General features: G+C 51.0%; 1 protein-coding gene across 4 annotated transcripts in view; it reads left to right on the top strand.

Annotated features, from left to right (window-relative positions):
- CADM1 (cell adhesion molecule 1) overlaps positions 1 to 14303 on the top strand; it is a 173521-nt gene that overhangs the window by 134458 nt on the left and 24760 nt on the right. For 3 of the 4 annotated variants that reach the window (XM_075521186.1, XM_075521185.1, XM_075521184.1), the window contains exons 6-8: positions 4083 to 4182; positions 7177 to 7349; positions 11343 to 11414. In XM_075521186.1, coding sequence (XP_075377301.1) covers positions 4083 to 4182; positions 7177 to 7349; positions 11343 to 11414 — 345 coding nt within the window. The remainder of the gene's footprint in view (positions 1 to 4082; positions 4183 to 7176; positions 7350 to 11342; positions 11415 to 14303) is intronic. The other variant, XM_075521187.1, reaches the window with a different exon arrangement.

Below are 14303 nucleotides of genomic sequence, written 5' to 3'. Positions count from 1 at the left end.
TGGCGTTTCCCAAAATGTTTTTACTGTGTTATTAACGACTGTTTCGGTGCAGGTTTTGTGTTTAGAGTGGACAGATTGCCGCATTGTAGGGGCCGTATCGCCTGCACGGAGATTGCTGGCGGACCAGGAGCTGCTGCGGTGTGATGATTCAACTCCGGTATGATTGGCGTGGCCCCAAAGAACGCGTATGTCGAGTGCAATGCAGGTTTTCTGTAGCGACTTCCAGTAGCTCTTGTGCACGCTGAAATTACCTTTGAGATCGTCGGTTGGCCTGATGAAAGGAAATGGGTAGAAATAATAGGCTTAGGCTTTTGTAAGGCACTAAACTCGGTATAACGTTGATATCTTGGCTGATTAATGAGATCTAAGCATTATCGATGGAGCGCACATTTAAATGGATTAAGAAATCGCTAACTGGCAGATCTCAAAGGATAGTCATTAGGGAGTAATCAGCAAACGATGGTATTTTTAGAGTGAATGCACTGGCCTGGGTGCTCGGCCCGATGCTGTTCAGTGCTCCCACGAAGCATTTGACGTTCTTAAAAAGTCACCGTTAATAATCTTTGCTGATGGCGCAAAAACCGGGCGAGCAGCTAATAAGAGGAAGAATTGGGACAAATGGGGAATAACTTGAGTGTTTTGGTAACTTCCAAACCACGGAGCTTTAAAACTACGAGGCGTCAGCGGGTGCAGCCTGGGATGGCCGGTGAAATCCGGAGGGGAGACGTGCTCTCCCGCGTCGGCGGCTGGGCTCCGTCTCGTGGGCTCCGTCCGTCTCGGCCATCCAGCGAGCGCCCGCCGCTTCGGCCCGAGGCGTCAGCTGGAGGAGTCTTCAGCATCTCCGTTGCCCGAGAAATTAAAATACAGGTTGTTCGGCGGGGAGGGGGCAAGGAGCAATTTTCGGCGCGGGGTCGGGCTGGCGCGCACCGTAAGTGAGCGGCGGGGCGTGCTGACCCTCCGGGAAGGCCGCGGTTCCCGCGCTCGCAGGCACGCAGAGCGCCTGTTGTAAAAGAAATCTCATCAAACGCAGAATGGGTTTGTAATAAGTTTTTCAAATTGGTTGCTGCTACAGCGTAACCTTTAGACTACCGGTATTTAACCTTGTATATCACTCTTAGCTTTTGAATGAATTTAGCTTAATAAAGGTGCCTTATTAAATTACTAGGCTGTTTTTTTAAGCTGCTAGAAATAGGCATACTAGGAAATAGCTTTGGGTTGTTAGATCTAATTGGCTGCCGGTGGAGTATGTAGTGGCTTAGATGCATAGATGCAAGCGTTTAATTTTCCATAGGAATCCAGCGGTATGATATTATGACGTTCCAAGTCGAGGATTTCAGGCTGCGGGAATGTACTTGGTGGTGAAAACTCTGCTGCTGCTCGCCTTGCACCCTGGAGCACCATCCGAGGTAGTCGTTGCCCCGGATTATACAGCCACGGATGTCGCGACTAGACCGTGGTCTTCTTCAGAAAGCGGTTAATAGGTGGCAAACCGCTAGTCCGGGCGTCGAAAGCCATCGCAGCTTCGCCAGCGTAGGCTACTAATGTCACGATCCCGAGCAGGAGCGGAGCGCGGGATCCCGCGGCGCTCGGCATTTTACAAAGCTGTACTAACAGAGTCCGTAATCTGAAGAAAATGCATACTGACTTTGGCTGAGCCGGGACGCTTAGCGGTAGAACTGAAGATTGTTTAACTGCATGTCCTCCAAAAAAGGGAAGACAGACACCCCTGCCCCCCCACGTTCTGGGGCAAGGCGAGTGAAATTGCTGTTGTGTACTGTGAGCCTAATTAAAACGTCGATTCTCCTGAATCCTTCAGACTTGTGAAGGGTTTTCGTAAGTGCCCGCTGTAATTACTGGCGTGCTGGCGAGTCCTGCTTCGGAGAGACGTTCACTGCGATAACTCTATTGGGAACGCTCTCGTCTTCACGAGTGCGCGCACGTGCGCTCGTAAAGCCTGGGCTTACGTCGCAGGTGACGTCTCTGCGGTGCCCAGGTCGAAGCGGCGCGGGTTGGCTTTGCTGCTTTCGGTTCTTTAATGGAGCCTGTGGGGCTGGAAGGCTGAAGCGGAAGGGCTCGCCTCCTGTAGCTCTGGGAGAGCTCGCTTAGTTTGCGGTTCCTTCTCAGTACATCGGGCCTTCAGTGGATTCCTCCTGATTTCCTTAAGTAATTGTCAGCTGGTAAACAGCTCATTAGAAATAGTAAAATTTACCTGATGAAAACGGGGTGGGAGCCAGGGGAGAGGCAAGCTGCAGGAGATGTTGCGCAGAGCTTTCTCAGCACAGGGTGCTGTAGTCTTTGCGCTCCCGTGTAAATTGGGCTGAGAAGGTTTTCTGCTCTTTCTACAGCACAGAGTATAATGGCATCCGTGTTTCTGGCATGGGCTCTTAGGTGCTGCCGCAAAGCGAGTCATAAATAGCGAGCAGATGGCCGGGGGGGGGATTGTGAATGAGAGTGGCGAGCGTGAGCACCGCGTTTAAGATGCTGCTTGTGATTTACTTGCTGCATAATACTTGGTTTAACTCGGCTTCCCGTGTTTATGCCTCGTGTAAGCGCTCGTGGCACAGACCCCAGCGTCGCAGACCGAGCCTAGTCCAGCATTTCAGCGCTGCTTTTCGCTTTCCTGTGCTTCTCTCGTGGCTGCTTGTGCCGCGTCCCTCCCAGGGCTGGCGCGTACCGAGACCCGGACCGCCTCGGCCGTACCTGCACCTCGCTGCCATACGCCGGGGACAGGTCCCTGCCCCGGGGTTTGGCTCGAGGGCGCGCGCGGAGGCTCCTGCCAAGGACCTTTTCTCCTCAGCTCGCGCCTGGAAGGTACCGGTCGCTTCCACGTCTTGGTTTTGCGTGCCCAAAGCGTTAGGCCTGTTTTCGGGCACGCCGAAGTCGCCCGCGTTTCCAGCGGCACTGGGACTCCGCACCTCGGGCACGCGGCACCCCCAAAGCGTCGCCGTCCCCGTGCCCGTGCGGCTGCCGCAGTTTCCAGCCGGCGGAGACGCCCGAGTTCCATAGCCACGAGAAGCATCTGTAACGGGGATTAGTTTATAAAATGTTTGTGGTATAGTCATCTCAGGAGAGGATTTACTCGTGTAGCTTATTCCATTACTGAAAATTATGAGAGTTTAAATTGGTTAAATCCTGACACGGATTTTTTTTTCCCTAATCTCTATTATTGCATAGGAAGCATGTTAATGAGTTAAACACAGTTAATAAAATGCAGCAAGCCAATATTTTTGGTAGCAGTTACTCTCAAAGGAAATAGAAACGTTTAAATGATTTCAACCTTTATGCATACTGATTTTTTGCCTGCCTTTGTTCTTTACAGTTGAGTAAATTCCTGAAAAATATATATGGCTTAATGGTGTTTGTAGCACTGAATTGATTTCTTGCACTGATAACATTTTAGCTACAGCTTAGATTGCGTTTTTAATCTGTGTTTCAGTCACAGGAGGTAATGAATTTTTTAATTGTGGACTCCAGGTTTGTGGTTTGGCTTTTTTTTCCCTGCAGGGTCTTACCGAAGTGGTTTTGAGCTGGGTCCCCGCCTATAAATGCTTTAATTCTCTGCGTTTGTTCTAGGATTTAGAAGAGCTTCGTTTGGACGAAATAAAACCTCTGCTGTTTAAACAGAAGCAGCAGCGGCTGCGACTTCTTTTTGCGTTTCTAGCAAGCGCCTCTTGTAAAGCCCAACGTATTAATATGCGCGGACGCCGAGTGTTGTCGTACAGTAATATATGATACACGATAAAACCTATCAATTCCCAGCACCGCGGATATCTCTAGTTTCACCTCAGCGTGAAGGCAAATGAGTTCCTTTTAGCTTGAGCGAGTTCAGAGATAAACTCCAGCGCAGCAAAATGTATCTCCCGGGGAAGTGCGGTGCTCGGGCCGGAGCGCGACGCGCGGCCAGCCCCACCGCCGCGGCCAGCCCCACCGCCGCGGCCAGCCCGGCTCACCTGCCCGTCGGGCAAGCGGCACGGGGGGGGCCGAGAGGGGAGCGGCGGCGGGGACCGCCTCGTGCTTTGGGCGCGCGCAGGTGCGATGCGGTTCGGCACGGCGATTTACGACGTGATGTCTTTGTCCTGCAGATAAGCCTCAAGTGCGGGTTTCTCAGAATTACCCGGTGCAAGGCCTCACGAGAGAAGGGGAGCCGCTTGAACTGACGTGCGCAGCTTTTGGAAAACCACAGTAAGTTGGACACTTCCCGAGGATGGACCAGGCTGTCCGGCGGTGACAGGGTCGTGCCGCAGAAGCGTGCGGAGGTGGTTGGCCTCTGTTGCTATTGCAGACGCTCGCTATGCCATTCTCTGCTGCGAAGACGACATAACAGCGTGAGAGACGCACGCTTTCTGCACCCCAGCGTCTGCTACGCGATTACGAAGTCTATCGTGGTTTGCTTGTGTCCCGATATGACGTGGCTGAGGGATTTCGGCTCGAAGAGCTCCTGGGCGAGCTCTTCCCGGCCAGCCCGCGGCAAGCCCTCGGGTGCAGAAGGGAAAGCCCCACAACTGTGCGCCTCTTCCCCCAGGGAATGGCTTGGGTGGCAATCGCTTGCAATTAATCTGCAAAAGCGAGGTCAGGGGCCTGCGTATGGAACCCCAGTGAGGTGCCAGTACGCAGAAGTAAGAGTGACAGCAAAGAACTGAGCGCTTGTAAAAGCGGAACGGATCCCTCAGGTAAGGCAGTCTGTCTTTCTGCTCGTATTGACTGTGTGATGATTTTCCTTCCTTCTGGTGCCCTGTGTGGTTTTTATGAAATGCAGGTTTTATTCTTTCTCCTCTTCCTGCCATGCCCTTGAGGCTTTCTTACATAGTTGAAGAAATGTGTGCACCAGGGAAAATCCTGGCAAGGGAGGGTAGATTTTCTTCCACATTTTCATTGTTGTTCTAATTTACGTTTTGTCGACTTTTTTTTTTTTTTTTTTTTAAATACTTTCTCTTCCTCTTGGATTTATGGCTGTCAAGTATTTACTATCCGTTTTTATTTTCATCATGTTCATAAGATTTCTGCAAACATCCCTGAAATCTGTCAGCGTCTCCTTGGTAGCGTGCCCAGAGCTGAGGAGTTACTGCAGGTGCAGTCGAACTGGAAGCCATCTGGTTTGACAGTTCTGCTGCCGGGGCAGCGGCAGGCAGGGCGGCAGGGCTCCGCAGCGAGGAGGCTGGGGCTACCGTCGTCCTCCACGGTAGCGTACCTCCTCTCCCAGATTATTTGGGTGATTCCTGCTTCCCAGTTTCTTCTGTTCGGCACGAGGCTGATTCCTTCCCCGTCCCTTAGAGACTGGCACGTCCCCTGCCGAGTTCCATTTTAGCATCTATTCCCCGCTCAGAGTCCGTCAAAGCCCCTTTGCATTCCTCCTCTCATGGGTAACTGCCGTTCCTCCCATTTGCTATCATCTGGGAATTTAATGAATAGGCTTCTCTACTTTTTTTTTTTTTCTTCCAGGCTATGAATAAGACATACACATGTTAAATAAGACAGACACATCTCCCCGGCAGCGTGCCACTTAACGTTACGGTGATGCTAGTAACGTGCTAGGAGTGCGCTTATGTAGGTCACTTCACCTGGGTCTCTCAAAGCGTAAGCACATGTACAGTAAAATAACGGGCTGTGTTTAGCTCTGGGTTTTTAAGACAAACGGATTTTATACAATCCCGTACAGAGGTTTAGGATGAACAGGGATGTTTCTCCCGTTAAACTAAATCACTTCCCTGCAAAAGTTGGCAACGTAAACTTTGGGGGAGGGAAGCTCAGAGGAAAAGACAAGACCAGGGAGTCGAAATGCCTATTCTGGCATTGATACAGGTATTTTGTTAGCTTAGACACAACCCCCCCCCGAGACTGTGACAAAAGTGGGAAGATTCCGAAACGGTCACTTGCAGGACGTCCAGGGTGAGACACGCCTCTGCGAAACAGGCTGCTGCGATGCAGTGCCCGCAGCCTCTCAAACCTCGGCACTCCAAAATCACAAATAGCCTTTTGAAAACCGTAGCCAGGAGCACCGAAACCCTTTCCACCCGTAGTGAGGTTCAACTGCATTTCCGCTCCCTCAAGGGCTTCTGCTGCCCGTGCCGTGGCTCCTGTGCCGACGGCTCGGAAGCGAGGAGGAGAGCGCTTGGCCAAATCCAGATGTTGCCTTTGTAGCAGGCAGCCGATACCCGGCTGCTTTTGCTGAGTGTTGTATCCGTCCCAGGAGCGTGGGACGCTGAGGAGCTTCTGCGTCATGAGAGTGGCCTGCCACTGGGACACCAGGAGAGGCCCGAGCTATGCGATACCTCTGGCAGCACGAGCCCCCAGCAAAGTTTGGAGCTTTGGAACAAAGTTTGGAACTGCCAACTTTGGAACTAGAGAGGCTGAAGAATGTTTCGCTGCATAAACCTCCCCTTTTAAGAGCTCGCTGCTGAGTCGCCCTGAGAGATGCCGTATTTTTCTTGCTGGGGAAGGCTGTCTCGGGCGTAGCTGCTCTGTCCTTACTGCTGCTTAAAGACTATAATAACAATAAATCTAAAAAAAAACCAAAAAGCCCCCCTCCTGAGCCCCGCAGCACTCGCTTTCTTTACCAGCTCGAACGAGGCACGCTAATTCCATTCCCATTCCCGAAGCGATGCAGACGCTCATCGATGCTCATTTTGGTTCCGTTAGCCAAGGGGTGCAGGAGAGAGGCTGCCGCTTGGCCGGGCGGGACGGGGGGAGAGGAGAAAGGCGTTCCTCCCTTCTAGCCGCGCAGGTGCTCTGAGAGCGCGGCACGGCCGCCGCGGAGGTAAATAGGTCCAGCGCATCGCGTGGTGGAAGGGTCCAGCTTGACAAAAATGTACTTGTTCTGCCAGATGCTGCCCAGATCTGCACTCAGAGCACCCTGTGGACGCACACGTAGTCCATAGCCTCAAAGCTTTCAGGTTTACTGAATAAGCGAATGATTAACCACTAATGAACTTTCTTCCTGCTTGCATTAGTGTTTTCAGAAAATTTAAGGTCTGGATACAGTTTCCTGTGGGGTTAAAATAAATTTAAATTGAGGAAGCCCGACAGCATCTGGGCTTGAGTAGTGCAAAAAAAGTATGTGTTATTTCTTTACAGTTTTTCTTGGTTTGGGCTTTCTGTCTGTGGATGAACTATTGAAGATGCCATCTTTACCATAGGAAAATAGTAATGTGATTGTTTCTTTTTCTCCCTCCTCTGTAGGCCTACGGACATGAGGTGGTTAAGAGTAGATGATGAGATGCCTCAACACGTTGTAGTGTCTGGTTCAAACCTTCTCATTAGTAACCTAAACAAAACAGATAATGGTACATACCGCTGTGAGGCTTCAAACGCGGTGGGGAAATCACATGCGGATTACATGCTGTTTGTATACGGTACGTGAGAAAAACCACCGTTCTTCTAGACTCATTTACACGTAATTGCAACATACCGCGCTCTGAACGCTTTGACAGAAGTTAACGTTTTGCTTAATGCAAGATTTGCAGATAGCTCCCGACACGTCTACGCTATACCGGGCTGGGGCAGGGGCTGGAAAACCCTTTGTTTTGCTTCTGTAAGTCTCGGTGTCGTGCATCGGGTGCAGAGCCTCTTCCCGTGTCCGCTGAGCTCCTTCCTCCGGAGCGGTGCTCGTGGGCTCGCCACGGCACTCGCGCGCCGGCAGGCGAAGCCCCGGGAGCAGCCAGAGCAGGGGCGCGGGGAGAACTGCGAAGTTCTCTGGCCTGACAGTTCTCCTAGGACTTCTCCGACAATTCCTTTTCCTTTTTGTAATACCTTCTCCAGGGGCTTCAGCCACGGTCCGGGGGGGGGTTCCAAGTCTTTCATTAGCAAGTTAAATTACCGAAGAATCAGCCAGCGTCCCCAGATAATTACAAGCCAGTAAATAAACTGGAGGAATGAGATGTCTTAAGCCTATCTGTGGCTGCTGAGCAGACACTAAAACATGCCTCAGCATCTTTTTAAAGTGCTATTAAGTACCTCTTTAATTCCTCAGTTCCTCTGCATTGTTCTGCCATTGCTTTAAACCTTGCGCTCCTGTCACGAGGCGCTGCGTATAGTAAGATTCAGTGGGCTCTTGAAGAGTGATCCCCCAGTTTATTACGAGCAATTCCCCTGGGCTGCATATCGAAACTTTATCTGTTAAGAGTGGTTATTGTGTGCCTGGGCGAAGCTCGTGGTGGGTATTGCCTGTTACTCGGATGGGACAGTAACTTGCTTTGGTTTGAAGTTCATTCCATGCAACAGCCGCTCGAAGCTCTGCAGTCCAAATTCTCTTCTGCTTCCTCTGATCCGGATAAATAGGCGACATCGCCTAGCCGAGTGCCACTTGCACGTGAGCCATTGTAAGCCCAGTCTTAGAAACCTGCCCAAAGATTGAAGATAATGCCAAGCTACAGCTTTGAGCTGGAATTGAGCTCTACCACATCATACGGGTGGTTTTCTAGTGCTTGTAGCTCCAAAAGACTCCAGTTTACAACATGAAGTCAGATACGCATTTACGATGGGAATAATTTGTATGCTCAAGGTATAAAAAAAATACCTCGTTTATGTCGGTGTTTAAAGAAACAACTAATGTTGTGGAGAATAAAGAAGTTGAGCTAGGACACAGGCAGTTCCCCGCGAGATTAAACCTATGGAAAGCTCGTGCTGTAAAGCACTTGTAGACGAGGTGGTTCCATTCCTCGTGTAGCTTTACGTACCCGGTTTGGCCCAAGTGAGCGCGAGATCAGCCCTCGCCAACGTTAGTGACCTGGGGTTTAGAGCTCATAGTAACTCTCGCACACGTTAACTATGCTGCATTTTGGATGCGGGCGAGAACTAGAGCTCACAGGACTTCATCGGTGCTGCTCCCCCTCAGGATTAAATCCACAGGAGGAGACCCGAGACGGTATTATTTTAAAGGAGATGGAGGTTCCCAGGGGATGTAAACCTGTGGACTCTAGTTCAAGCACCCAGCAGACATTTTGGCCACAGAGGGAAGGGCTTTTCGTGGCCTCTCAGGAGCTCGTGGTCAAATAATGGGTTCACATCCCATCGTGTCTAGTGTCTGCGTGTTTGGGAGCGTCCCGCTAGGATCCGGCACTCTGGACAGCGTAAAGAATCCTTTTAACCCTGAGTTTAAAAGGGAGAGGTCCAGAGGCGTTGGTGCGGAGGAAGCGGTTGGGCTGTGGCCATCATCTGAAGCCCTCCGGTACAGAACCTAACTCGGGTTCTCGCTGAAGGAGACTTCACGGAGCACGCTGCTCTCATCCCACTCATCAACGGAAAGCATTTACGTCTCCAGCCCTCGGCACCTTTCCCCACTAAAGGCCCCCAAATATTATGCCGGTGCTGGCATCTGCGTCCTTGCAGAAACGCCTCTGTAGGCGTAGCGTGGAGGTTGGTGGGAGGATGCGCCTCGCCGCTTGCCCCCTGCCTCGCCGCAGCCGGGGCTGGCTCTCTCCGCTTGTCGGTGCAGAGCTCCCCCAGACCACCTTAGCTCGGGACGGAGGGGAACTACGGGCACGGTCCCTCCCCCCCCGAGGCGTCACAGCGGGGTAGCGATAGCCCCAGCAGAGCCGAGGTCCGGCAGACCCCCAGCAGAGGCAGGGCTGACGTGGTCCCCGTACCGAAGGGAGACGGCTGCGGTTAGATGGTTTCACGGGCAAATGGTTTCCTGCAGCCAGAGCTTGCCAAGTGCGTGCTGCTGAGCTGCGCTTAACGCACCTTCCCCTGCTGCCCACGTGGTACAAGGATGGCCGATCGCGTTGACACGCACCGAAAACATGTTTATTTTTAAAACCTGCTTCACGCTTTTCCTCCCCGTGGGAGCGGGCAGACACATTTGCTAGAAACTTCTAGCGCAACTGGCACGCAGTCGCTTTTTTTGCTTTTACGGAGGAAGAGTCTGCCGCATAGCATCATCCCCGCGCAGTCTGGCGAACGGCCGGGGACTTTTTTCCCCTGGTTCTGCCGTGCTTCAGCTGCTTCGGTCCCCGCTGCTCCGGGGAGACGTACGTATTTTCGAGGGAGTGAGAAGCGCCCTCTCGTAAGCGTAGGCACTGGGATGCCCGGGGTGCAGGGGAAGGACAGCAACCCCTTATAATGCACGCGAATATAAGCGCTCCCCAGCAAAGCGAACTCCGAGGTAACGTTTCTTAACTTTCGGGAAGCGGTATGGGATATCATAAAGGTGCAGCACGTAATTAAAGTTCAGATGTATTAATTAGGGAATCTGAGAGAGCTCGCTCGGAGATAAAAGAGAAGCAGATGTGTTAGTAATGAAAAGTTGACGTGCTATAGAGGAAACCTAAAATCAAAAGCCCATGAAATGTTTCATGCTCTATTATTGCCAAATGAATCCGTAGTTCAAAGTCTTCCCGACTACTTAGCGCATGCAGTTTGATCATCTGGGCATTGATACATATTTTTTTCTTTTACATCTTCTCATATCCACCTTCTCCTGCCCCATAATTTTGATGAGGATGCGCCCCTGTGCGTACCAGCAACCCAGAGAAGAGCGGCAGTGTTTGAGTCTCAACGGGTCAAGCACGTCCGAGAAGCGGTTCTCAGTCACAGAGAGAAACTGCCCCGTATCCGTGCTTCTCATTAACGATGCACTAGTAGCAAAACCAAGAGCGTTCAACTGAAGTTGTCAGAAAAATATTGACTTTTTTTTATTAAAAGATCTCGGTGAAATTCTTCCTGCCTTGAAATTGATATTTAGCGATGATGTTCTCGTTTCTTTGTATTCATTACTATCTTTGAAGTAGTTTTTAACGTCCTGCTGACGTGTATTCATAGAGGAAGAATAGCCAAGGCGGCGGCCCTGGCAGAAAGCGAGAGAGATTCACGTGCTGTTGATCTTTAAAGCGCAGCAGGGCCCCTCACGCAAACCTCCCGCCTGGATTTTCAAATGTAGACGTAGAAAACCAGCAAAGCACCGCTGTGTCTCTCTCTGTACATGTAAACTGTTCTTTTTGTTGTGGAAAGCGTGCAGTTTATTTTTCTTATGCCTCTCCCATTCCATCTCTCTCTCTCATTGACTAATTTATGCTGGGTTTCATTTATTTTTTTAATTTTTTTTAGCACTGTAGAAGGCAAACAGGGGGAGAGTTCCGGGGCCAGATTCTCCAGCTAGAGTAAGTCCGCGCGCGGCTCCCGAGGTGCGGGTTGAGCTCGAAGCCGTGCCCAGCTGCTGAGGATCTGGCCCGCTGTCCTTAAAGCCAGCTGGGCGGTCACCACCTGGTTTTAGAGGAGGAAAGACATCCGACAGCCCTGCTGCTTCTTAGCGTCCTTGTTTTTCTCTGATCACGATTGATCGCTGTTGTGTTCTGCTTGTTTTTTCTTAATTTGCTTTTTTATTATTTTCCTTTTTATATTTTATCCAGATCCCCCCACAACTATCCCTCCTCCCACAACAACCACCACCACTACCACCACCATCCCTACCACCATCACAGGTACGGTACCTTCATAACCATTGGAAATGTCCTGAATGTTTATTGTCTTTTATGTATATAAGCAGAGCATGAAGCCTGGGGAAAAACAGCAAACAGATCGCTTGCATTTTTTTTTTTTTTCCCTCAAATACACCCACCGTACGGCGCGAGTCCTGGGCCGGCAGTTCGACGAGTTGGACAGTCCTCACTGCAGGTGTTTCTGAAACGCGGGAGTTGCCGTGGCAGAAAAAGCTATTAATTCCGTTACTGGTGGCTAATGTTGGGTACTTTCAAAGGAAGGATGCAAACGGCCTTAGAGCTCATTGAACGTGGGCAGTTGGTTCGGCCTCAACCCCATCAGTATCAATTTCTGAGCGATTTATACTCGGAAGCGGAAAGTTTGGTCTTCAGTAATGTCATTTGCCTCGCCTGCCTCGAGATGCTTTTTCTCATGCCTGGGTGTTTGGTCTATCTCCGTGATAAGCCCGCTCCCTCCCTCTCCCAGAAAAGGGAATTCCAGCAGTCGTTTTTTATTGAGCCGAACCCTTTTTGAGGAGCTGGCTTTTAGCACTTGGAGATTTTTCCCTGTCTTGCGAGAAAAGATGAATAAAAGCAACCAGCTGATCAGGAGACACCTCTCTCTTACACGCATCCGTCATGCTTCCTCACTAGCCCGACTCTCTCCGCTCATAAGGAGGGCCTTTCCCATTTATTTGTAATCATTTGCATTGTCATTTTTCTATCTTTCCTATTTCAACTGCTGCTTTTGCTTTTGCTTGCCTTGGTTTTTGGTTTTTTTTTTTTTTGGTTTTTTTTTTGAGGCAGAGGTGGCAAACCGGAGGTGCGAACGGACCGTTGAATAGCTAATGGCACAATGTTTATCGTTGCTGTAAACCATCCCCCGTGCAAATGCCTTCACGTTTTATTTGCTTTTATGACGTTGCTCAGCTGACTCCAACTGTCCTGCTCAGGGGGTTTTGTGGCTTCTTTCCTTCTGAGGTTTTTGCAACCAAGTCAGACTCCGCTGGCGTGGACGAGCCATCGAAGCCTTTCTTCCAACGTGCCTTAACGCGCGCTGCCTGCCATCCGCCATCGTGTTGTCCAGGCTTGCCATTCCCCTCTCTTCCTCTTTCCAGGTGGTTATCGATAAACCCGAGCTCCCGGCACCCAAGCGTGCATGCTCGAGACGCTCTACCGTGAACGCTTTCCCGTTTGGCGATTCGGCCGCTTTGTTTCAACTCCGGTTTTAATTTCTTAACGTAACCAGCTTTCGTTTCAGAGTAGGTTTCCAACTTTATCAAAGTCTCCTTAAGAGCCGTTTGCAGAGCAACGCGGTCCCGTGTGTCTCGGTGGAAATGAACGTGCCCGCGGTTTTCTTTCGGTTGACGGAAATTTGCTAACGCTTGCAGTGAAGTTTGGAAGGCTAAAAGGAAGAATTTGTCGTGATGCGTGATCGGCCCCGTTAAGTTTCTGTCAGCGCCTGCAAACGGCAATGACCGTCCTTTTCCCGGGAGCCGGGCCGTTATCAGGCCGTCGCCTTAGGGGTGGCCCCAGGACCGGCCTCCAAGGCACGCGCTGTCCTCGCCTGCCCTTTCAGGCTCCGGGGCAGCGGCTGTTCGTAACAAATAGCGCTTTTGTTGTTCGCTCTTCCGCTGCAAGTGTTGCGACTTGCTTGTGCACCTTCAGTGGGCTCTGGGCTTCTAGGCTCTCCTCCGCGGTGGGTTTCCAGCTTTGTCATATTAAAAATAAGAAGGGGAGGTGGGTGGTTCTTGAAGTCAGAAACGGCTATCAGCAAGGCTGCCGTCCGAGCTGATTTCGAGAGTAGCTATGGTCGAGCTGCTGCTCTTTGGTAGTGGCCCCAGCAGGGTTTCCGCCTCGCTGCTGAGTCGGGGATGCCCAGGAGCTGCTCGCGACCCTCACGGCTACGGCTGGCTGGGGCTTCTGGAGTCCGTCTCTCTCGCGGTAAGAAGTCACGCTGAAGTCCTCCCGCAGGTTTGCTTTGAACGCGGAGACGAAGGGATGAGGGTCTTCCAGGAAGGGAGGACCTTCGGGCATGACGTTTTCCCAGCCGTTTCTCCTCGGTAGCTTTCCACGGGAGCAAAGCGCTGCCCTTCGCGAGGGTGCTGCCCCGCGGGGAGCTGCGGCTGCAGTGAAACGCGAGCAGACGCGCGCAAAGATGCGTTGACCGGCAGCTCCTGATTTCCTGTGCAAGCAGAATTGCGGGTTGCTTTTTTATCTCAGCCTAGCAGAAGTACCTCGGGATCGGGAGCGCGTGGCTGTCCTACGTTTCTCTCTCACCTTTGTTTGCAATGACGGAGGATCTGAAACTCAAAGCTCGCTGACATCCTGTTGGCAAAACCCAGGTGGGTCTCCATTGCCTCCTTGACGCCTTTCTCGTATTAGCTTTGAACTGCTGCAGAGGCTAGAAATGTAATGAAAATGTAATACTGCTCGCTCGTTCCAGCAGCTACTGCTCACGGTACGTAGGAAGAAGATTAATTAATGCTGATAAGAGAAATTTTTATATTCTTCCCTGACACCGATCTAACGCTGAAGCTTCTTGACGCGTGTCTTCGCATCTTCTGCCCACAAGTTCAGCGTGCTTTTCCCACAAAGACCAGCTGAGCCTTCGCCTCCCTTCTTTGTGCAGAAACGTGCATGCGTATGTTTTCCAGCCAGCAACCAGGCGGTGCGAAGCTGGAGAAACTTTTGCTCTTCAGTAGTTAAGAGACCTTGTAGCTGGAAAAAATTAGGTCAAATTAACATAATCTCTAGAATTACATAGCATAGTAGTGTCGAAACGCTTTTTCAAGCTTCGAGAGACAATTGATACCTTAATTCCCATCATCACCGAAACGCTGAAATATTCTTCTCGGGTGACATAAGTGCTTGGGTAGCAGACGGGGTGTT

Source organism: Mycteria americana, chromosome 19 (genome assembly GCF_035582795.1).
Source record: "Mycteria americana isolate JAX WOST 10 ecotype Jacksonville Zoo and Gardens chromosome 19, USCA_MyAme_1.0, whole genome shotgun sequence".
NCBI classification, from domain to species: domain Eukaryota; kingdom Metazoa; phylum Chordata; class Aves; order Ciconiiformes; family Ciconiidae; genus Mycteria; species Mycteria americana.
The sequence above is the reverse complement of the archived record's forward strand: the minus strand, read 5'-3'. Positions and strand labels throughout refer to the sequence as shown.